The sequence below is a fragment of the Conger conger genome, chromosome 2 (genome assembly GCF_963514075.1).
Source record: "Conger conger chromosome 2, fConCon1.1, whole genome shotgun sequence".
Lineage (NCBI taxonomy): Eukaryota > Metazoa > Chordata > Actinopteri > Anguilliformes > Congridae > Conger > Conger conger.
The window spans coordinates 23778400-23804143 of record NC_083761.1 but is presented as its reverse complement, the minus strand read 5'-3'; the positions used below and the strand labels follow the sequence as shown (position 1 = coordinate 23804143).

Here is a 25744-nt window from a genome sequence, read left to right as displayed (position 1 = left end):
GGCCTGAACTTCGTTTGAGCTCCTTTGTTTTTATCGCGCTTTTGAAAAGTTTGAGACGCCGGCGGCTTTCCTGACACAGCAAAGATTCCACCAGCACCTGTGCTATCAAAAGAGAAACGGAAGACGACAATGCTGCCTTTTTTGTGGAAAACAAAGCAACAAGACAGAGGGGGGGAAGCGATCTTTAATCTTCCCACCCTGCTTCTCTGCTCTCGTTTAGTCGCGCCTGTGACACCTTAGAAGGGCTACACTCGATTGGCTAGGTGATCCATTGTGCTCCCTGCTCACTGTGATTCATTACACTGCAAATGAGAACTGAGCTCACAGTTGACCTTCCTGGTTAGATAAAGATAAAAAGTTATAGCCACTTAAGTCACTTAAAGGGGACACAGCCGTACACAGCCGTACTGCCAGTCTAGGCAAAGCACAAGTGTGTCTTTAAAACAAAGAAGCAGACCTGAGTAATTGTTTTGGATTCACATACTTTCCTGTGCTTGATTGTTCTTGTCTGGTGCAACAGAAGGTGGGGGCTTCCTTAGGTTCCAATACACCAGAAAAGCTAAGTAAAGCATAGAAATCCACAACAATCACGTATTTGACCTAGGTCTGCAAAGAAGACATTTTTTTGTAACTAAAATGGGCTGGTGTGTAATGAAAATGGATGGATGGCAGTGTGGATCAAGGCAGGGGGTAGAGTTAGGCCCAGGAGAATGTTTAATCTGCTGTTTGATCCTAATCTTGCACTCTGCTCACCAGGAGCTCCCCTCCCCATTGCATGAAGAGGGCCAGGGAGACGGGACTGAATTAAGATAAAAATGAAAGTGTCGCTCAATGTTTTGTGGTGATAAGTGACAAAGGCCTGAGTGGAGGAGTATGTGGTCTCTGTGGTGAGGACATGTTTACATTCATGAAAACATGACGGTTCCCAGTGTAGCCCATCCATAACAACAAATTTCAGTCTTCCACATAGCTGTCGAATCGAAACAGCGCAACAAAGTATGACGTTATTCACGACATGACATAAAATTCTGTGCTGCACTGAAAAAAGCGTCATGCAACACATTTCTCCATCGAAAATACGGAATTTCTGTTTTGCGACACTTGTCAGAAAGGTCTCGCGACGCAGTATGAATCTGGGCTTCAATGCGAGTGAGCTCCATTACAGCAGGATTGGGCTTCCTTACGCCACAGCGCGTTGGTTCTCTCTTTTCTCCTGCTACCCTCTTTGAACACAAAGGACCGACCGTCTGGTACAACTGCCGTTGTCTGGATCATATCGTCTGGATTAACCGTCTGAACTACATATTCCACGTTCCTTCATGTGGACTTTCTACACTACCTGCTAGTTTTACCTCTGCTGTTACCCACTGAACCTACTGCATTTGATTGATGGATTTGTTATTACATTTCTGTTATATCTAGGTTCCTCCAGAGATTTTCTTCCATTCTGTTACTCTGTAAAGCACCTCTTTGACAGTATTCTGTGAAAACGCTGTACAATTGAAATTGAGTAACAGTTTCTCTTGCTCAAAACTAAGATATCGTAGGGGGAAAAGGCAGACCAAATGGAATGCAGAGGGTGATACGCCCGCCAAATCAGCAAGCTGTGGGCATTTGTGACTGCTTAAGGGACAAGTGGGGTAAAAAACTGAAATCAGTGCATACCTGTCTCATTCGAACTATGCGGCTATTTCTTGGTGCATTAAAGGGTAAGTACCAGTATCTCTCTCCCTCCCTTCAAGGTTGTACATGAGGCAAGAGGCTGTGATGTGTAGAACCAAAACTGGAAGACTGTGAAACGCACAGAAAATGAAGGAGATTCATTAGGAAATCCAGTCGATTAAGCTTCATCCAACAGAGCGCAGAGAGGAATGACCGTGAGTGCGTTTCTCTGACACTGTGTAGAGGCAGTCAGTGCAGGAATGGAAAAGGGCCAAGGAAATGCAACAATCGCCATGGCAACTGAGAGGAAATCATCAGGGTTTTAGCAGCGTTGCCGGTGAGACGCGGGGAGACGTGCCCAAACCGTACGGCTATTCTGCGGAGAGCAAAGATGTACCAAAGGAAAACTTTGCAGCTACAAAGTTCAAATATTATAAAAAAACACTGTCTTCTCAAGAGGATAAATACTAAACAAGATACAAAACACACAAAGAAACCCACATCTATTAGACAGAACTGATGCTCTTGTTCCCGTGGCAACAGTGGCAGATTATTCCCAGTACACTAAAAGGGAATCTAAGTTTATAATTTCAGACACTGACAGAGCGTGAAGACACATGCACGCGCACACACACACATAATTCTGAAATTCATAAAGAGGGTGACGTGTCTGAACAGCTCAGCAAAAACAGATGACCATTTTTTCTTCATTCAGCGTGCTTTTTATAAACCAATAGGCACAGCCTGCCCCTACCAGCCAGTTGGAAACACAAACCCTGCCTCATTAATTAAAGTGCAGCCTGATTCAGCTCAAGCGAAAACGAGCCATATCATATATCATTTTAACCTGTGGCTGTTCCAGGATCTCATTTGCAAGAGAAAGCAGGGAGTACATTCCTCCATCAAACCTCGTCACCTGACCCAGGGAAGAACGTGATGTCACACAGTACCTCTCGCTACACACTCAGAAAAAATGTCTCCATAGAGGAACCCTTTTTAGCTCTTTATGGAACCCTCTATCGTAAGTGGGAAGTGTGAAAGCTCCCAGACAAAGAACCATGTTGCCCTACAAAGAACCCTTGAACTAGTCAAGGTACTTCTATCGAGCCACAGGGTTCCATTTCTTCCTAAAAGGCATTTGGTCTGCACTAATACCTTTACTTCTCCCCACAATTTTCATTCCTTAGCTTCCCATTTCCCTTCACATAACATAAACACCCTGAGTATATTAAATGCGTCATACAAGTCGTTCTTAATCAGTAAGCGTCCGATTGATATAAAGTAAAAGCAGCATATGCACACACAGATGCTCACATATATACATACACCCACGTATACATGTGTACAGAAGCACTGACTTTCATCACCAGTGTAGAGGGTAAAAAAAAAACTGCTGTTTTGTGTTTGGAACAGAAAATACTTTTATACTTGCTTCAATATTACTTACAGCAGCATACTAGATTACAGGTGGCATTACATTATTTGCTTGTAAAACAGGGGCACACTAAGTTACATTTGCCCAAGCGAGGAGCAGTTTTGAAACAGCTGAATGTAGAGTGATGCGAGAGAGAACCACTTCTGCTGCTGATAACAGACCCACTGACTAAAACAAACAGTAAGCTAAAACATATTTGCTAACCCCAGCCAAATATGCAAAGACCACCAAAAGAACACCAAGAACCAAGCCCAAGTTTCTCTATTCTCTGTCAGTTGTAGAATAAATATGGTTAATAGCAGAGCAAGTAAAGTAGCACATAAGAATACGCTTACATTTCTTTGCAATGACAATATGGGAAAAGCAACACACACACACACACACACGCACACGCACACGCACACGCACACACTCCTCTCCCATAGAGCTGGGCATTCCCAGTGTGAACTGAGATATGCTTAAGCACAAATGAGCAGTTGTGCTGAACCTTGCGTAGATGGTGACCTTCACAAATGCAAATTAATAATCTCATCACACGCAAACACACTCCCAGTGAGATAGTGAGGGAGAGTGAGTGAGAGCGCATCCTGTTTCTGAAGCGCTCACACGCTCGCTCACTCACACAGCTCTATCTGCGATGCGATCTCTTCATCAGTACACCATTGCATTTGGGTCATGCCTTACATTAACCCCAGCAGTCAGTGCTGTGTTTCATAATCATTATGGATATGGAATAATATCCATCCCCAGCACTCCCGGGGCTATTATAAGTGACCCGACACAGCCAATAATGTGTCCATGAATCTCCATTTCTCTACACAGACCTATATTTTTGCCCAGTTTGTCACTGATACCGTGGTAGTGGTATTAAGTGGTTACTAAAATATGATTAAGCACAATAATATGTATTTTACTCCTAACCTTAATAACAACGTTATTCAAATGTATCAGGTCATTTCAAATGTATCTGGCGCACAGCCTGAAAAGAATGGCAAGATATCTGTCCTGTCGTAGCAGACACGGACAGCCATGGCATACAGTTGGGAAAAAATGTGTTTCCAAACGTCCAATAGGTCCAACACTTCAGGGGCCTGCTCCATAAAAGCAGTATTACTGTGGCAGCCTGTAGCCTAGTGGTTAAGGTACGTGACTGGGACCTGCCGGGCCCTTGATCATGGCTCTTAATCCCACATTCCTGCCGGGGGGATTGTCCCCTGCTTAGTCTAATCAAATTTTATTTACCTGAAAAAGTCACTTATTTAGTGTCGGCTAAATAACAGCAATGTAATGTTGTTGGATAACTGCACAAAGTAAAACCCCGAACAGCTTTGTTCCTGTTATGTCCCTCAGGTGTAGGGGGTAGGAGGAAGTGCGTAACATATTTTGGATGGGTGTCCAGACAAGAATTTAAGTGCAAAAAGGTGTATTATACAAAGTGCTATTTACAAAAGTATACAGTACAACCAGATGTTCCAGATTTGGGCAGTGCAGTAATTATTGGGCAGTGCAGTAACTATTGGGCAGAGCAGTAACTATTGGGCAGTGCAGTAACTATTGGGCAGTGCAGTGAATATTTGGCAGTGCAGTAACTATTGGGCAGTGCAGTTACTATTGGGTAGTGCAGTAAATATTGGGCAGTGCAGTAACTATTGGGCAGTGCAGTAAATATTGGACAGTGCAGTAACTATTGGGCAGTGCAGTTACTATTGGGCAGTAACTATTGTGCAGTGCAGTAAATATTGGGCAGTGCAGTAACTATTGGGCAGTGCAGTTACTATTGGGCAGTAACTATTGGGCAGTGCAGTAAATATTGGGCAGTGCAGTAAATATTGCTTTGTGGAACACACCCCGGGTGCATATGACTGGACTGATTTGCATTAGGACCAAATAAGAGGAAAATAAACACATGAAAACTAAATAAATTAGAATTTAAGAAGACAACAAAGACAGGAAATTAAAAGGACCGAAAGAAGATGCAGAAAGAAGAATCACATTCAAGTAGCCAGAAGGCTGTTCACCAATAAACAAGAATTAACTTATTAACTTCCGTACATACACTGTTACTAACAAGCATATACACAGATTTCATCAATTAATTTAGTAATTCATTCATTTTTGTTCTGAATAAATATTTGATGAAACCCATCCAGCTTTGGATAGATGGAAAGCATTTAAGCCACTCCTATAAAAAAACATTTTTTTTTTTGTGTGCTCTACAATCCCTTGATATATCTTGGCCGATTGAAGTTAATGATGAAACATAAGGATATCATAACCCAGATTCTCCTGTCCTTCAATCTCACCCTTTGTCCATGTGCCCTTTGTCCGTAATCTTGAGTCACAGGTTTTAGAAAGAGGTGAATGTTATTCATTTCTAACACAAAGCTCATCGCTCATTTCTGTGACCCCTGACATAGACAGCGCTCTGCATGAAAAAGAAACGTCACCTAGCCGCGTGACTGAAATGGTGAAACACAGTGGGCCAGATTAATTAAGACCTTTAGCGAAACCTTTTAACACACGCAAAACCGGTAAAACTTCCAATGATTGGCCATGGTATTTGTTTTGCACCAATCATTGGTTCCGTTATTAATTTTGAGGATAATAATTAGTTATTTTGCTGATGATTTTAACTAAAGTGACCAGTTCATTCGACTAAGGGGACAATCCACCCTGTAGCAATGGAGGTTGATGGGCCTTGTTCAAGGGCCCAACAGCTGTGCGGCTACACCGGAGCTTGAACCACCAACTTAACAGGTCCCAGTAATTTACCTTAGCCACTAGGCTACAGGATCCCCATTTTGGGTACACTAAAAGGTTTTGCACGTGCTAACGGTCTTTGTAAACCAGGCCCAATATTTTGAACACATCCACATCTCCTTCCCCATTAAAGAGAAAAACAGCGATGCAGGTCTGTCATGGGAGGTGAGAGAGGGTTGTAAACAAAATGGTGTCTGACCTGTTGCGGTTCCCGAGGACCGGGCTGCTTGGTCCGGCGGTTGGAGGCGGTGGTGGTGGTGATCTCGGCGATGGAGGTGGAGGTCTCCGAGCGGTTGGCCGTCGCGCTGGAGTGAGGGGTGATGGAAGACGGCGGATCGCCCACCAGGCGGACACTCCCCTCCACCCGGACGTTGGGGTCCCCCTCCACGGCCATGTTGAGCACCTTCAGCCCGTTGTAGTAGAGGCCGGACAGCTGCCCCTGGAAGGGGCGAGTGCGGTCCTTGCCCCCGATTTTAATGGTGGTCTGACTGTTGAAGATAGTAAGCTGGCGTCCTGCGGGAGACAACGTCGCAAACAAACCAGAGCGTTGAACCACCCCCGCCACGCCCGGCACAGAGGGGGCCTCGGACGGAATAATCACGGCGAAGGACGAAGGGGCGGGGGGGCGTGATTATTCGCCAGGTGGCCGACGAGGGGGGGTGGGGGGGGAAGCGATAAATTATCGTTCGCTCCTGTCATTGTTACGACGGCAGCGGTGTTAATTTATCGCATTTACATCGATGGGATGCCAATGAAATGCAGATTACATAAAGAAAATGAACACATATTATATCAATGTCAAGGCAGCTTTGCTAAAAGGGCAATCAAATTTTAAAATTAAAAACACAAATATTCGGGGGGAAATAATATGTTCCTTCAGAGTTCTATCCAAGGAAGGGGGATATTCTTAATATGACTATGAGATAGCTTTGGAATCACCCGCACATAGCCAGTGTAGAACAAGTCCATCAGAAATATATTTTGATTTCTTTTCATTCTAATCCTCTCATGACAGCTTCTATTAAAAATTCATTTTTATGGGGGGCATGAGTGCATGTGCCTGTATATACAAAACAAATTCATATGCTATCCCCGCTACATCTAGTAGCAATGATGGTCCATTAGCACAAGCACTCTCATTTCCAAAGAGCGCACTAATGTTCAATTAATGCAATCAAGCTATCCAGTAATAGAAAATGCTGATGTAAAGCTGTTTAATAAATGTAACATGTTTGTTCTTGTTTTACGAGTGAAGTAATGAGTTGCGTGTATTGCACCGTTTTTGACTGTTTAACATAACAGAGTGATTAGCTTTACCCATTAAGATCTTCATGAATCCTTATGCTTTTATCCTTATCGCTCATTATTGTATTAATTAATCTCTATATTTATTTGTGTATTTATTCATATCATCAGTGACATGAACACTGAATGAGTAACAAATAAAGTAATTAATTTTAAATTATCAATATCACTTGGACTTTTGCTATAGTCAAGCCACAAAGCAATAAGACTGACATGCAGTATATCCTATCGGAAAGCAAGCTGGCTGTAGCTTTGTTTAAATGTAACTGAGTCAGTTTGGCCTGCTTCAGTAATCATTTTTATGCATTTCTGATTGCCTTTCAGCAAGGACAGGACGAATCGAAGAGGTGATTCACATGTAAAGATGACTTGAGTATGTAGCACAAGACAAATGATTCATTCATGGCATTGAATCCATTTAAATGCAACATTAAAAAAGCAAACCTTCAAAAGAAATCACCATTTTTCATTGGCGATACAGCATAAATTTCTTAGTTTTAGCATACAAGTAATAAAGCATGCACCAATATCAGTGTTTTAATTAAAGAAAGAAAAGGTTTTTCTTTTCCTTAAGTATATTTGCAATATTTGTTAAAGGGACTCCACTTCTGTTGCCAAATTATATTGCACTCTATTTATAACTGTTATGAATTTTAACAGCATTTTTCAATAATTCATAGTAAAAGCACAGAAAATCACAAATATATGTGATGTACATATCCATATAAATATATAGTGTGCTATAATATTCATATCTTCATATCATTTGCTACTTGGACATTTTTTAAATTGACCATTTAGTTGTTTACAGAAAGATAAAAACACTAAAAATCATTTATCGATATTTTTGTTAACAGTTCTAATATTACTACAGAAGACTGTTAAAGTTATGTTTACAGTCCCTTTAACCTGAGGTTAACAGGTATTGCTAAACATGTCAATTCCATAAAATAGATGAACACACTATTACACAATATGCAAATATTTCAAACTACATTTTGCTGTTTTTTACTTTTCTTTTATTTGGTATTACTGGGAATTTATATATTTTTTGAAGTTTATTGGTGGTACAAACTGTTACTTGGTTATGTTCAAATTATTTTTATTTGAAGTTTTAATCAATGTTTTTTTACCTTTGTCGAGTAGCCATTCGTCAACTACTCGACCAATCCGATATGGGATTCGCTGTCTAGCAATCGCCAGGCGTTCGTTATCATTGTTGCCTTTAAAGTTTAAAGAGACATTTCATTGGTTAAAATCTGTAAGGTCAAAGGTTAAATGTTAATACTTAATGCCTGAACTATAACAACTGTCACAAGAGTGTTTTTGTAAGTTTTTGAAGTTTAAAAAACAAAGCTACCTAAAACATTTCATTGATCAAACCTTTCACTCAATCATTTAATTTTTAATTATTTTAGCAAACAAATTATTTCTACATTAATTGAGAATTAGAATGTTGAACCTCCGTCTACGTTAAACAAAGACAAATAGAAAAAAAGTAAGCTATAAAGTTAAGCTATAAAGCAAGCCAAACCACAAGTTTAAAAATAGCAATGTCATATCTTTTCAAAATAATATTCATTACATTTTTCCTTTTTTCTTTGGTTTTCTTTTTTGTCATTTTTATTCTAGTTATACATTTCTCATATTCTCTTTTTAAATTTAATTTTTACACAATACATACACCCAGTTAGTGATTTAGAATAAAACAAAAATAATTTAAGAAATAAAATGTGACATTTATAACTTATTAGCTGTCATCTTCACTCTGAAAAACACACTACTTGCAGGCTACAATAAACCAACAGCAAGCTCAGGGTATAAACCACAAGGGATCATTTCAGAATCCAGACAACAAAGAAAATGAAACAGGAATTCAGGCACACAATGGCCTGCATTCAATTGACATCTGCCCTTAACTTTGATGCACAATTCAAGTTTTTTGGAATTTTTTGAATTGACCAGACTTCAGCAATCACTAAAATTGTATTGACAAACTGTGTCTGTGAAGAAAAAAAAAACAGAGAAAAACTAATAATGAAATTAATTTGGATCTCATAATTCATAAATGCCAATTGAATCCAGGCCAGAATCCTACAGCAAGGACCAGCGAGTACACTGTGAAGGCGTTGACAAGAGCATCAAGAATAAAGATATTTATATCCACTAAAAACAAGATCTTCCTGCCCTGTTACATAGCGTAAAAACATCCTGCCGAAAAGGTAATTAACAGCACCCCATAAAATAGTAATTACCATCATGCCGCAAGCAAGTAGTGCATCCTACTCTGGTTCATCCTTTCGGCTCTTTATACATTTGAATTCCTGCAAGTATGCGTTCGTAAGAGTCTCAGTATAATTACAACTTAACATGTTACTGAGTAAAATGCCACATCCCCACCCCCACCGTGAGTTTAATTAGTGCATAAAATATCCCGAGTGGGATCCATGCACTGGGTCAGCTACACTGTGTCAGCTACCCTGCAAAGCACTACCATTTCTCTTTCTGAAAATACATGTACGGTATTGCCGCGCCTGATTAGACAAGGGTTTGATTGTGTTGTTAGATGTGTACCTCATATAATGGTACTGAGGGAAAGGAAATAAAAGTGTGTGTATAAATGTCCTTAAAGATGGAAGTGCTGAGCTGACGGAGCAGTGTGTGTGTGTGGGGGGGGGTCACTTTAGACTGGCCTTTCTATTCTGTAAGAGGGTTACCGAAAGGGTGGTTTGAAAGATAACCCCCAAACAATGCCTCCCTCCCACTCCTGCCCTCCAGTCGAACTTGTTGGAAAGTTAAAGATGAATGAGGGATGGAGTGGCAGAGAGAGAGATATAAAGTGTGAGAGATATAGAGAGATAGAGAGAGAAAGATAGACTGAGAGATACAGAGACAGAGAGAGAGAAAGAGAGAGAGAGAGAGAGGGAGAGAGAGAAAGATAGAGAGAGAGGGAGAGAGAAATATAGACTGAGAGATAGAGACAGAGAGAGAGAAAGATAGAGAGAGAGGGAGAGAGAGAGAAAGATAGAGAGAGAGAGAGAGAGAGGGAGAGAGAAAGAGAGAGAAAGATAGAGAGAGAGAGAGAGAGAGGGAGAGAGAGAGAGGGAGAGAGAGAGAGAGAGATAAGAAGATAGGAATGTAGGAGATGGTCTCTCCTTCTGCAGTGTAGCGCTCTCTACCGTTGCCTGTTCGCACGCAGGCCAACACTGCTCTCGGTAACAGCCTCACTGAAACACTGCCAATATGTGTACAAGATGAATAACTACTAACATAATTACTAATAATGTGTGTGTGTTCATATGCACAGTGTGTGTGTGTGCGTGTGGGGGGGGGGAGAAAAGGGCCTGGTCAAGACTGCTTTATTGTGAAGAGTGCAGTAGAGGCCAGTTTCACTCCATGTTCACATACTTCCAATAATATGGTCACAAGAGGGGTTTTCTCTACTTATTTGCAATAATGTTACGTGACTAAATCATGGGAATTAATTGATATTTTATACAAATAAATAGCTTTGACTTTGCGCAGTGCAGTAGTTCTGCGGAAATTAGCTGTATTTTATTCTCTACAGCAGCAGCTTGTAATATCACAATCAATACTCATCTATTTTTTTGTGAGAAGTGTCATTTATGAATGCGTAATAATTTGCTGCTCTTATCTTCGGTTCACACCCTTCTAACAATTTACATTTAAATTTTAGAGGGTTTATCTCAACCCCTTTGCTAAGAGGCCACGCCAATCAATTTCCCGTGAACGCAAAGTGCTCACAGCTAATTGATCTTTTTTTCTTTCTTTTTTTTTTTACATAAGTTAGGAGACGTCGTCCTCCGAAAAGTTAATTTCAGATTTGCATGCCTTACACTGCGGTATACCTCTGAAGTCATGTTAAAAAACATCACAGATCACAGCTCTCCGATGGCGCGGTCATTATCATGTTATAATAAAAAAATACTATACAATAGGCCAACATAATATACATAAGATACATTTTCCATGTATTTACCATACATTTCCAAAGCTTATATCACATAGTGGCAACGATTATTGTGCATTTTTCATAGTATTAAATGTAAGACTTATGTATCGTAGTAATGTGTTATCAATTTTATCAATTGTCTTTTGGCATGAGTTCATGGAAGACCATTCAGTTGCAACCTTGCTAATCAGTTGCAACCTTGCTCTGCATTCGCTCTGATATATTCTTTTTTAAACGTTGCTGTTTACGAAATAAATATAAATACATGAAATAAGCAATCATCGCTTCATATGTTATTGCACAAAGAAAAAAAGGCCAAAGTACTTTTGGTTACCAAGAAGAGGTGATAAACGCATGTGTTCTCACCACTTAATGATTCATTATTATTAGTTGGCTAATGCTTGTACAAATGGATACATGGTAATAATTGCTCATTTGCGTCCATTAACATAATGTATTCATAATACATGTCCACATTAAGAATTCCATGAGAGGCTAAGAAGGCTGCTCTGAGCATGCTCAGACGGATCTCCTCTGCTCTTTGTAGTGGGACTTGTGAAGAGGGGGGTTGGATTTTTTTGCCTGTGAACTTAATTTTGTACTTTACATCCAATCTAGGATTAGGGGAAGGCTTTTAATCGTTCACCTCACAAACTGCCTCTTGATTACTACAGGGGATAAAATCTAAATGTAGTGAAATCAACATGTTTTGTATTTACTTTTATTTTTTTTATTTTTTTTGGGGGGGGGGGGGGAGTTGGAGGGCTTCATGGACACAAAGAACTATGCAGGAATTAGGTTTTTCTGTGCACGTGTGTGTGTGTGTGTGTGTGTGTGTGTGACACTAAACTGTACAATACATTACAGGTCAGTGCTGGGGTTGCCATGGTAGCATAAGCAATGCCTGGAGAGCTACCTGCAGTAAAGCTATTGCACTGTATATTGGAAGATAAGCAAGTACAAAGATCCATGCTCACCAAAATGGCTGCTCAACCAGGTGCAAAATTTGAATATAAGCTCTACCTGTGCACAGTACTTGTGACTAATGATATACATTCGCCTTTTAATAACAAAAAACTAAAATAAAAATAAACCATAACTGAGCTATTACCTACTTCTGAAATTCTGAAGCAGTTGTCAAGCCTTTCAACAGGTAATACGCTCTCCAATTCAGTAACTCAAAACATGAGCACCGGCTTATATAATGTCACTACCATTTCACTTACAAAGGATACCAGGGATATGAACAGAAAGTCAATAAACAAAACATTTGAGCACACAATCCTCATCTTCTTCCTTGCACACAGTTCTGGCCAGTTCTGTTGCTCCCTCCCTGACATCCCTATCATTCTAATTCTCCATTATGAATCACATTTTTTGTAAAAACAGGGCTGTAACACAGGGTAAGTTCTGTATAATGGAGCTGGTTTCCTACCTGCTGGGTATCGCTCAATGACAGGCAGGTCGTCCACCTGTAGTGTGGCGTTGCCGCCACTCCTCGTGAATCTCACGATATGGTACTTTCCGTCATTTACAAACTTTGCCGTTTCTTCAATGTTAATGTCGTCCGTCCCCACGTTGAACACAACTCCGATGTTTCCCTTCTCCTGCAGAAAACACGAGGATGACTGGCGTCATTTGAAGAATTTTCCTGAATTTTCCAGGGTTTGGATAAATCCGATTTAAAAAGATTTCCTAGAGCTACGCTGATGATGAAGATGATAAGTGTGTGCATAGCAGACTCGGATAAAACATGTAATTGCTTAAAATACTTCTCTGTGCTCGATTGATCTTGCCTGGTGCAATTGAGCCAAATGCACGGACCAGAAGGCTGGATTTATGCTTTTTGAGAGGATTTCCTAGGTTCCAATACACCCGACAAGCTCAGTAAAGAATACAAAAGTGTTTGAATCCAAAACAATCACGTATTTGACCCAGGTCTGCAAAGAAACATATTTTTGTTATTAAAATGGGCTGGTGTGTAATGAAAATGGATGGATGGCAGTGTGGATCAAGGCAGGGGGTAGAGTTAGGCCCGGGAGAATGTTTAATCTGCTGTTTGATCCAAATCTTGCACTCTGCCCACCAGGAGCTCCCCTCCCCATTGCATGAAGAGGGCCAGGGAGACGGGACTGAATTAAGATAAAAATGAAAGTGTCGCTCAATGTTTTGCGTTTATAGCGGTTGAAAAGTATTTGAATCCAGAACAATTATGTACTTGACCCGGGTGTGGAGTGCCATAGAGAAATTTGGGGAAACTGTGATCACAGACTGCGGTGGCTGGTGTGGGGTTTTGAGATTGTGGAGCAGGGGCTAATCAAAAACTAGCTATACCTAGGTATAGTGCCAACAGTGGCCACAGCATCTGATGCACCAGTGGTTAATTAAAGTCATTTATTGGTTAAAGAATCCACATTCCTTGTTCTCAAGACCTTAATTGGCAGCTGATTGGCAGCTGAAACCACAAAAAAACCAGAAGACACTGTGGTCCCCTGAAAATTTTCATTTGACACCCTGCCTGGGATACTGAAATCTGGCACTGGCACTGGTTTTATTCTTGTTAAATCATTCTTACAATTTGTATTATATTGTTTGTATATTATATATAATTATATAATTTAATATTTGCTCATTATGTAAAAAAACAAGAGAAACTACTAAGAAACAAGGAGACATGATTGTGATCATTAATTATGTATTTATGCCTTACTAATATAAGTATTTATACACACAGAGGTGTATTAGAGTACAATTAGAGTATAATAATACAATTCTCAAAATGTCTAATTGGATACAATTAGAGAATATTATTACAAGGGTCCACTCAAAACTTGGAACCCCTGGCAATGCAGTAATAGTACAATGAAATATACTTGTGTGAATGCTAACAACTGCATTCACACACACTGCAGTCATGAGAATATGTTGCACAATAGCTGAACCCAGATAAAATTGAGTGACACTTCTCCTAAAACCAGCAGACTGCTACAAGCTACAAGCCCTCCCATTACCCTCGGCAAGACTCCCCAGGAACCCAATCCCCAAAAGTGGCCTGAAAATTATTTAGTGGGGTCTGGTAAGGTCAGAAACATGCAGTCTATCTTCTCTTTGCCTCTAGCGCACTGTGATTACATGTATTAAATCTGTGTCTTTTCACCCATGAACAGGGCACCCTAATATTAATGAAATGTTAATTAAACCTTTAATGAGAGCAGAGCTAGCATCCTAAACATAATTACAGCTAAAAACACCTGAAATATTACTTCAAATTAGTTAAAATTGGTATTAGTGGATAATACTAGCACACCAACAGGATTTTGCTAAAGCAGACAGTTTGTCAAAACATTTGTTTACTTAACCAGAAAATCTTGAATGACAAATATTGAGTGCTGACCTGTCATTAATTAAGTTATTAAGCTTTAATAATATCTGAAACATTACTGAAACCAGACCTGGGTCAAATATGTCATTGTTTTTGGTTCAAATAATTTTCTGTGCTCGATTGATCTTGCCTGTTGCAACTGAGCCAACCGAGAGGACTAGAAGGCCGGGCTTGCGCATTTTGTTTCCAGACAAGCTCAGTAAAGTGTAGAAAAGTATTTCAATCCAACATGTATTTAACCTAGGTCTGAAACTGCTACACCAAAAGCTGCAATATGCTGCTGCTTTCACCCCCTATCAAGCAGAGGTGACATAGTGACATAGGTGACATAGACTTTAATTGAGCCGAAATCATTATACAACCATACAATGCTGTAAGACATGGAGGACATCAGCCGAATGCTCCCAGATCAAATTTCAATTTATATTTAATTTACAGTACAGGCCTGGCAGCGGTAAATATAATCGAATCAGGTCTGAATTTGCTGAGAAATGACTCAATATGCATATTCTACATTACATACATTATAAATATGCTTCCCTAAGGGAGGTCTGCATTAACATAAAGCTGCCTAATGCTGAATTTAGTGGTACGGATCATTTAGTAGATATGTCTGTTTCCACATGTGTAAGCACACTTGCACACACTCTTCATTACCAAGCACTGCAGAAGTACCCCATCTCTACCATTATATCTTATCTTTTAATTACCCTTGACAGCTTTATTTTTGATGCAAACTCCATTAATGCCTTTATAGTGGTGATGCAATTATTATTAAAATATGAGCACCAATTTCCCATTCTATGAATTACTCTTTGGGTCCACCCCCTCACTCTCTCAAATGGACTCTCTCTCTCTCTCTCCCTCACACACACACACACACACACACACACACACACAGAGTGAGTCGGCTTTGTTCAGCACATGCAAACTGCAGTTCAGAAAAGCACAGAGAGGTCCAGCAATGCAATGTGCGATTTTAACCACTAGATGGCCACAGGATTTTAAAACTGTTATGAAACTACCAAGCTTCACAATGTACTTAAGTGAGCAATGGGGCAATCAGACATTCACAGTACATAGTCATTTTGTTCTTACAGCTGCAGGACAGCGAAATGGCTGTCCGAACTCACAGACAGAAGCCATAACTCAGAGAATGAATATTAACAGTTCTTGGTCCACAGTGAAGATAGAAAAGAACACAGGATATGAAACAGGGCTCCTGCCTACTTCACATACTTTCCTGCATGCCGTGTGCTCCTCTCTCATATTATATGCTCTGCCTACATCCAATGACCTAGGTGCACACAATCTCAATTCTATCCTAAGGTTTGACACTGGATCAAGATTTCACACTGACTAATATCAATTCCTGTCAAAGCTGCTAGCCATCCCACCTCTCCTGGAATTTGCCCCCCGCTCCCCGATACCTATGAATGGTCAGTAGTTTAGAAATTTGCATTATCCCACTGTGAGTTGACAAACCTCAAAGTGCCAAGGAATCTTTAAGTTGCATAATTTGTTGGGGTAAATCTCTTCCCCCCACCACCACTCCGGTCTCCCAGAAATATTTTTTGCAAGGGCAGAATGCCTGACAATGCAATCACAAGTAAATTCTGTTTGAGACAAGAAATCACAGATTTGTCCACGATTCCTTCAGATGCTGTCTCCAAATGTGCGGAAACAGCTCAGACTCAAAACACAGCACAGTAAGATGTTCAGCGATAGATTGACTCTTACGAATGAAGACATGTTCCCCACTGGACTCTGTGCTGGGGTTTAATTAACATGGACAATTTCCTGTGAGTGCCTGTGGACAGCAGAAGGACGGTCCTTTTCACAAGAACTGGGAACTGGCCGTTGTAGTCGGGTGAACTCTGCATTGCAGGTCTGGCATCATGGAGCACTGTGGTTTCAGAGTTGGATCTGTGGTCGAGCTCAGTTTGAACAACGAAAAGTTAATAACTCAACAGAAGAAAAACAAAAAGCTTTTCTAATTGTGACATTCTTTTCTTTCTGCTGCCATGAGAGTCCTTTCCTGGGTCTGGGTGGTAATGAGTCACAGGTCGGCAGCCCAGGGCATGAAATAGCACACGGTCAGTGTACACCTGTGCTGTGGTGAGGTCAACCAGAGGACAGAGTAACCACAGATGCAGGCTGGGGCCTGTCCCTCCATGTCATGTGCTCATGGGTTTCAGAGCTTCATGTACGCACAGACACACACACACACACACGGGCACGTGCACACACACAGACACAGACACACAAACATGCACACACACACGTGCGCGCACACACACACACACATGCGCACGCACACACACACACACACACACACACATGCGCGCACACACACACACACACACACATGGGCACGGGTGCACACACACGCACGTGCACACACAAACACACACACACACACACACACACACACAGGGAACAGCATCTCTCCTAGGAGGGATATCATGGCCCCAAGCTCAACAGAAAGGAGTTGCAGCAGTCATAAGTCCAGCAAAGCGTACAGTATGCTATATGCTAGCACCCTTCAAGACTGGCACAGAATGCACAAATGCTAGAACTGAAGAAGATGTAAATGAATGACCAAGTGAGTGATATCATGAGCCACTTTTAAGTCGTGCCCTTCATTGGGGGAGTGGGCAGAGATTGCAGTGGAGCAGACTGGGACCCTCACCAACACAGCCAGAATTACAATTGGCACACTGGACCAGAAGCTCCAGATACCCAGCTCAAGGAACCAATCACAGCAATGTTCTACGCACGAGGGATGATGTTGCATGCTATTCCATACTCCACCACAGTAGCGGCCATTTTGTGGACAAAACACATTATTCTCCTGGCCACCTTTCCTGCTCTGTTGTTTCTGTCCTGGGTAAATTCTGTAATAAATCTAGCAGAGAGAAAATTCTCAATAATACAATTTTGCCTATTGTGGTTATTGTTGAGGCACTGTGTACACAGTTCTTTTCTGCAGCTTCATAAGGAAGTTTTCTATGTACATATATAGGCTTGTATCCGATTGTACCGGGCATACCAGCTTTTACACATATTGTTTAATGTCATGCTATCATCGTCAGTAAAGCAGAGGCTGTGGTTTGCAGTGCTTTGAAACCGAAAAACATTCTTGAAATAATGAGAGGAGGAGGCAGATTGACACAGTGGCTTATTGTGAGCGGGAAAGCTTGTAGATGACATGATGCACATTATCTGTCCTTTGGGAAGAGGGTTAGCACAATGTACCTTTGCAGGACGTGAAGCATTTGGACAGGCTGTCAGTTCTGATGGAATCATAGCGCAGGAAGCCATTTTCACTTGTTGCTGGCGCAGCTCACGCTAGCCGGATAGAGATGAGGTAGGCTACGGCTTCATGTTGCAGGTGACAATGAAGACAGGGCCACCCCACAGCTATGTAATTCTCTCTTCTCCCTGTCATTAACCCCCCCCACCCCCGCTCCCTCTCTCTCTCACACAAAAAATAATCCCATCAGCCTATATTGATCCCTGTCTATCTATCTATCTATCTATCTATCTATCTATCTATCTATCTATTTGTCTGTCTATCTAATTTGCCAACAGCCATGACACCTTGTACCCTGCTCCTGCCAAATTGCTGAAGCTTAGCAGAAGTGGGCTTCATTGATACTTGGTAGACCTCATAGGAAAACTAAGTTGGATGAGTAGGGGTTTGTCTTCTTTCCAGACCATATAATATCCATTGCCCATAACAGATATAATAGAGATATTGGCTGCGCCTGAAATCACACACTTGGCATACTACTCCAACTAGGTTTGAATGAAAATCTGACTGAAATTTAGTATGAGTAGTATGCTAGTACGCGGTTTCAGACGCAGCCATTGTATTGTCTTTTGTTGACACTATGCAGAGATGTCTCCATGTGGTCACTATGGCGTATAGACGTATCAGAAATAGTAGAGGGTTCCCTTGAGTCCAAGCAAAATCCAAGCAAAAATTCATTGGCTCACTAGTTCTCTCCCTTTCTACCTCAAATGATGCATGCGGGAGATTCTGGTACAATACAGCTGCAATGCTACACATACACAGTGGCTGAAATGAGTCTCCCCTCTTTACGATGAAGAACTTAAATAAAACACAAACTCTGCATAAATGTTACAAATTATATTTGTCTTGCGTATGATGGATCCTGTATGTCTGTTTACATATAGAGCAGCATCCATCATTTTCAAATAATTAAACATGGAAACATCCATTATGTGAATGATCGGTCAATGATTTAGTCACTGACTAGTTCATGCATCAATAGTGACAGTCTTGTCCTGACAGAAATTGAAGAATACTCCACCCCCCACCACCCCACTATATTTTTTTCCCTTGACCTTTGACCCTGCTTCGTGTAGATTCAATGCTTTAAGGTCAGTGCGCAGGTTCAGCACCCTTGAAGGGGTGATAAACCTTGAATTGCTTTATTAAATAGCGCCGCTCACACAGTCCCCCGACACCGAGCAATTAAAGGCATGAGGTAAGGGTGCTGCACTCAGCAGATGGATGGGTATCAGATTAAAGGAGGAAGGAGAACACTTCCCCATAGTAAAGCAGTCACTCAGCTTATTACATATGAGTGCCTTGCATTCAAAGTGTAACTAATATGTAATAGAGGTGATATAACTGCGATATAAATGCACAAGCTCAGCGTGTTTCTGTCTTGTAATAAGTTTTATGATCAAGAATTTTTTTTCTCAAGTAGAAAATATTAGCTTGTTTTAAGTGACTGTTTGCTTGACAAGTTAAATTTGTGTGAGGAGTGTGAGGAGGAGAGTAGAGTGCAGCAGTTCCTCTGAGGGCTCCCCTCCCATCCCACCGAAAAGCAAATGTTCATCAGCTTTCGATATTCACCTCCACCTCACTCCCCTCCTCCCTCCCTCCCTCCCTCCCTTCCCTCCTGCCGGTCATTAGCCGGTTCTGCGGCAGACATAAATGCGAGAGCTTAATGAAAGTTGCGGGCTGCTGAAAGAGCCGTCGGAGGGGCTGTCGAACAACGGCGGAGGAATCCTCCCGAGCTTTGACGCCGCCTCTGTGGCCAATTAGGCCACCTGCCCGAGAGCTAGAATGATTAACAGCCAATATCAATTTAACGGCTCTGGCATGCACAACTTCACTTCAAAGATGCTGAAGTATACAGAGAGGACACCACGCACCACACCCTGACGAGCTTTTGATAAGCTAACTCCAATGTACGGTTATACGATATGAACTTGGAGCGTGGACATACAGTTATTTCAATATTTACTTAAGATAACTCAGCATGGACTTACGGCAACGGGCAGATACAGTATATAAACAGAAATTCTAGATGTAGTCCAGATTAACTAGTGTTCTGATCTTTTTATCACTTTTGTTGGGCAGTAAAGTGGCAGCTGGCTGGAATGACATTGCTGGTTTCTAACGGGAGGCGTTTTGAAGATATGTGCTTCAATGAGAATTTCCTCTGAGGAACAATTTATTGTTTTAATTTTCTTTCTCAGAAATCTTCTTAATTGTTCCAACTATTGGATGATGTATGACCAGGGAACTATTTACAACTGTACCACACAACGTAGTTCCTGAACAGTTGGCAAAACTCAAGATGACCTACAGTTCACCTTGATTCAATGTTCAGAGGACCACAAAGTTTGGAGTGCGTGTAATTTTTCCAGGGTTCAACAGTACCTCTGAGTACTCTTTTTTTTAATACTTCACTTTCCCAGGATGGGTAAACAGCCAAAATTTTAAATTGCCTCCATCCATCAAACATGTCTGAGGAAAGAACCTGCAATTGAATAGATTTTTTTTCCAAAGTGACCCAAACATTTTTTTTTTATACAATACAATGTCCACTTTTGTTTTCCAACAAATAAAATGACTTGTGCTAAAAACAAGATCCCCAGACAAGGAGTTAAATCAAGGCGAGAGAACAAGAGTGCAATCTTATTGGAAACTCCATTTACTTTCAGTGACCACTTTGGTCATGACCCATATAAAGAAAGTCTCCCTCAATCTCTCCCTCAATTTATATTCTGTTTGAGAATTGGATTACATTGCATGTTTTCCAAGCGAATACATAAACAAGAGTTTTAGAGCAGCTTTTTAAAGGCATACTATGCAGGATTTCTCCCAAATATTCTGAAACGATGCTCAGTCATATCTATGATGAACTGGCAATCTCTGTGTTTTTGCACATTTGCCAAAATCGTGCTCCCCCTGCCTGTGTATCTTCTTCTAAGACGCGTTTGGGACGTTTCTGGCCATAACGCTGTTTTCTGTGTGGGGAAGGGTGGGTGTAACTACAGGGCCAGGTCTCTGAGGAGCTTTGTAGCTAGCTAGCTACTGCAATGGCAGAGCTGAAGAAGAACAACAGCGAAGGGAAATGACAAGCCAACAGGACTCCACAAGCCAACAGGACTTCACGATGGTGACCACTATTGACAAACGGAGATAAGAACATAAACGGGATAGAAACAGATATAAAATATAAAAAACTGAGGTAAGTGGGCACTGGTTACTGGTTACTGGTGAAACAACCAGCACAATTGAGAAGCACCACCCAGATGTGCTTCAGTTTCAGACTTCAATTTCAGTGGAGAGGGATCTAGTCATTATTACCATAATTATCTTGGTTTAAAGCTTGTGTCTGAAAAATAAATATAGCAAATGTAGACTTGTGAGGTGTTCTGGTGTAATTCTGCAGGTGTGTGTTGAAGAAAAGACCTGCATTTAGAATCCAACAGAGCAGACAGTCTGTTAATTATCGCTTGTGCAGCAGAGGTGTCAACTTGATGGCCAAGAGGATGACAACTTCTGCAGTACAGCTTTAAAAACATGTTATTTGAAAAATGATACTGTACACTGTAGTTTCGTGTGGGTTTTTCATATTATTGACATGATCATGTTATTAAATGCAGTGGTGTAAAAAAATATATTGTAAAAAGTGTACTGTGTACACACACATACACTTGAGCAAACGCAGACACTCACAAACGCATGTTCACTCAGGCCATAGATACATTTGAAAAACACATTAGTGGCATGGTAGTAAGCATAACTGCATTATGATGCAATGTTGAGTGCCGGTCAGATCTCGATCATAAGCCAGCTGCCTCAATAAGGAAATGCATGCGGGACCATGAATGCAGAATTACATTATACGGTATTTGCATGACACAAAAAAGATCAGTGTATTGATTTTGAGCCTAACCATCTGGTGAAGCGGGATGCTGGGGGCTGTAGTCCTCGAGCACAAGAGCGGGGCCAGAGAAACACGGAAACCGTACTGTCTCCAGAATGCTCAGTCTTCATTTACGCCCACGTTCTTGCTCTCCTGCCGAGCTAGCGCCACGCTAACGACACAGGGAACACCATAGAAGGCACTTCCTTTGTTTTTATCTATTAATTTTTGTTATTTTATTCCATTCCTTTTCCAGAGACGTGTGGCGTGAGAGCGGTTTCAAAGGGAGGGAGGAGCTCATTAGTGGGGAACAGAACATATGGGCGGCCATGTTCAGACACCGCTCCAGCCTGCCAGGGTCATTTCCTCCACCACTCCCGAGAGTGTCAACAAAATATTAAACATGAAAAAGGAGGAGAGGCACGGAAAAACGCTGGCCTGGCGCATCTCCGGAACATTCCCACTGCATATTTATTAAAGCAGAGAGGCCACAGTCATCTCTTTAGGAAGGTTCAATGTGGAGGAGGACACAGGCTACTGGAGGACATTTTATTTATTTATTATTCATGCAGGGAAAAAGATGATTCATTATATGAAAAATACAAATAAATACAAATGAAAACCTCTGCATTAGGTTCCTTCATTGCTACAATAACAACAACAACAAAAAACATCATCTGTAAAAAATGAAACCACATTAATGTTTTGTCGCCTTAAAAGAAAGAGGGCAAATGTATGGTTTTATAGACTGGCATTGTGTTATTGCTTATACAACAACAAATTGTGTGTTGTGTCTGTAAATCAGCATTCATTTCCCAGCATGCATGGCACTTCCCTGTTCCCTGTAACTGATGGATGCTCTCAAACCAATCTTGTCTACAGGGGGGTGAAGGAAGAATGCTTTTATTCTAAGGAACTTGACAATGTGCTGACAAGCACTGACCTGCACTGTACACCAGTGTTGCAATAGCATTAGCAATATAAAAAGTAGGACAGGTGTATTATAAGGTGGAGGAAAACAGGTCAGCAACTCTTGTAGTCTAATAAATTAGGCTGCCAACATCCATCAGAAATATAAGAACTATGTTTCAACAGTCATTTGTGTTGCTGCAGTTTCTATGTTTATTCTCGAATACAGACAGAATGCAACAGCACAGTCTGTATTGAGGGTAAAATGAGTTCATTCCTTTCTGACAAAATGGCTCCTGCAGTAACAAACGTATTGTAGCACAAGAGCGCAAAGAGGGAAGGAGGGGATTTGTAGTCCGTTATGGAGGCTGCATCTTCAGACCCTGCTTTAACGAATTAATTCATTTATCAATTAATTGAAACTTTGAAAGTAATGTAACACATTTATCATATCAAATTATGGATAACAATTGAATAATCTCAGCCGCTATTCCCTCCTGCTCTGATCACACACTACCTGGCCTGAGACCTATTGTATTACATTACATTATTACATTATTAGCATGTGGCAGACGCTCTTACCCAGGGCGACAGTTGATTAGTTGATATAGTTGATTAGACTAAGCAGGAGACAATCCTCCCCTGGAGCAATGCAGGGTTAAGGGCCTTGCTCAAGGGCCCAACGGCTGTGTGGATCTTATTGTGGCTTCACCGGGATTAGAACCACCAACCTTGGCGTCCCAGTTATTTACCACTACGCTACAGGCCACCCCATTTTGTATTGGTAAGTAAAACCCATTGGACTGCTGTTCAGCCACTGGGTTGTAGCAATTTGTAAAATTAAGCATTAATTTCTTCACCTCTCAAAGGAAAATTGACAAATTATTGATTGGGCTGAAATATGTTCAAAATGCTCTTTCTAACCCTCCAGCCTTCTTGTGAGAAAGCTGGCCAGCGGTCACTTAAATAATCTCCGGGAGCTGGAGTAGAGAGGAAAACCATTAAATATCTTCTCTAATCAACAGCTAGCGCTCAAACGAGGACAATTTTAGATTCCCTGAGCTGTATTCCCTATACAGTATTTCTCTTAACATAAGGTACATTCAATTAAAATTAAAATGTTTGGCTGAAAATATATAAGTTCACCAAAATCTTTGTCTCATAACTTTTCATAGATTTATGTTGTATCTTCTAATTAAATTATAAACAAAAACGTGTGTTTTAATAATTTAACATTGAGTCAACTGAGTTATAAATTACATGAAAGATTCATAAATGACATGGATAGGCATTCATTCTCCAGTGCATTCATGCAGTACAGATTACGCACAACAGTCGCACACCTGGATGAAATTTACATCTGTCCTTCAAACATTAGACTTGCAAATAAATGCAAGTGTTACTTTTTCAGTGCCGCATTTTTCAAAACTGATTTTACTGATCAACAAACTGAAAAGACTGGCTCACCTAACTGCTTATGATGGATAAAGTGAATAAGACAATTTTGAGACAAAATTAAAGTGAAAATTCTGATTAAAACTAGAAAAGGCAACATGAAAATATTATTTGAAATTAATTGAATCTCATATAAATGTATCGTGGAGAAAATGGAGTTTAAATACAACAGACAGAAAGCACAAAGCTTTGACTGAGTATTTGGCTGTAGTATTTAGGACATCGGTTAGCATGTAGCTCAATTAAAATACTCATTCCTGGCAGTTGACTCATGTCCGAACAGTCAGAATCCTGAAGGACAGGGAAACCAATATTTTTCACAGGAAATTTTATCTGATTATAAAAGTTTAATTGTGTCCAATAATGGAACGGGTATGGCAAGGTTTAGATAGCAAACAGTGTCACAAAAACCATATACATATGTATGCTCAGATAACTCATTGACAGCCATCAGAGAAGCTGTTCAATTATGACAAGTGAAACCACGATGATGTCATTTTGGGTGTCACTGGTCATACTGTAGCAGAATAAATTCACTTTGGAAGTTTGTTTGCAGAAGCAACATTACAATCATTCAGATCATTTAATCACACATTTTACAGACTAAGGACCTTAATAGTTAGAGGTTTCTTTATCATGCAGCTTTATAGAACTGCAATCAATAATGGCTAGCGACAAGCTAGCCCTCATTTTAAGTTCAAGTTTTGTCGGCAGTGCAGTGAAGTAATAAAAACAGTCAACAAACTTTTTGTGTGAGAAATCAACAGTCTAGCTCACAGGCACAGGCATATTGATGTTTGGGCAGAGGCCCTTGGCTATAAACCGACCAAAAGAGACCTTTGGCGTCAATTCTCAACAATGTAGGTATCCCCATTGACTTCATTAGAAACCCTCCAGCGTCATTATTTGATACCAAGGGTAAACGGGATGGAGGAAAGGGAATTGTCATTTTATGAAATCTTAACATTGAAATTAGATGGGGATGGGGATGTGGAAACTAACCTACATAACAACAGTATCCAATGTAATAATTTCATGAAATTAATTTTAGATCAGGATGGGGGAAAGGGAATCGTAATATTATTAAATTAATAAACTGATCGTAGATTGAGGGGGGGAAAGGTATATTTTTCTGTGATTTGTGAAATACAAATAAACAATGTTAAATTTTCCTGTAATCATTGCCGATATAACATGTAAACCCTTGCCATCAAATAAAGACACTGGAGGTCAATGGGGGTACCTACATCGTCCAAAAGTTACACCAAGTCTCTTTTGACTTATAGTGACACTGAGGGATCTACTCAAATATCAGTATGTGAGACTGGTAGTGAGACTAGGTCGACTATCCAGTGAACATTTTTGAAATGTTGGTGAAATTAGGTGAAATGTTGGTGAAACACTGGCAATATTTGGTTGAAAAGTGAAAATTTGGTTGCAGACTAGGACATAGGCAGGCTATATCGAGGTAAAACCTGTGCTATATTGTGTTTAATATAGTCTATTTATGTTGAAACATCTCTCAATGTAGTTTTCCACTCATGTAGACGTCTATACAGTAGATTCAGGCTTCTTCTCACTGGGTACTGTCCAAGTTCTATATCTATTCTATCGGTCCCTATTAAAAGCTGACTGACTTGTGCATTATGAAAACAGTCAAGATG

At 40.6% G+C, this 25744-nt stretch overlaps 1 protein-coding gene across 21 annotated transcripts in view; it reads right to left on the bottom strand.

Moving 5' to 3' along the window:
- nrxn1a (neurexin 1a) overlaps positions 1-25744 on the bottom strand; it is a 274612-nt gene that overhangs the window by 24315 nt on the left and 224553 nt on the right. For 12 of the 21 annotated variants that reach the window (XM_061228229.1, XM_061228244.1, XM_061228272.1 and 9 more), the window contains 3 exons: positions 12571-12742; positions 8296-8385; positions 6057-6370 (listed from right to left, as the gene is read on the bottom strand). In XM_061228229.1, the coding sequence (XP_061084213.1) occupies positions 6057-6370; positions 8296-8385; positions 12571-12742 (576 nt within the window). The remainder of the gene's footprint in view (positions 1-6056; positions 6371-8295; positions 8386-12570; positions 12743-25744) is intronic. The other 9 variants (XM_061228325.1, XM_061228334.1, XM_061228343.1 and 6 more) reach the window with 1 other exon arrangement.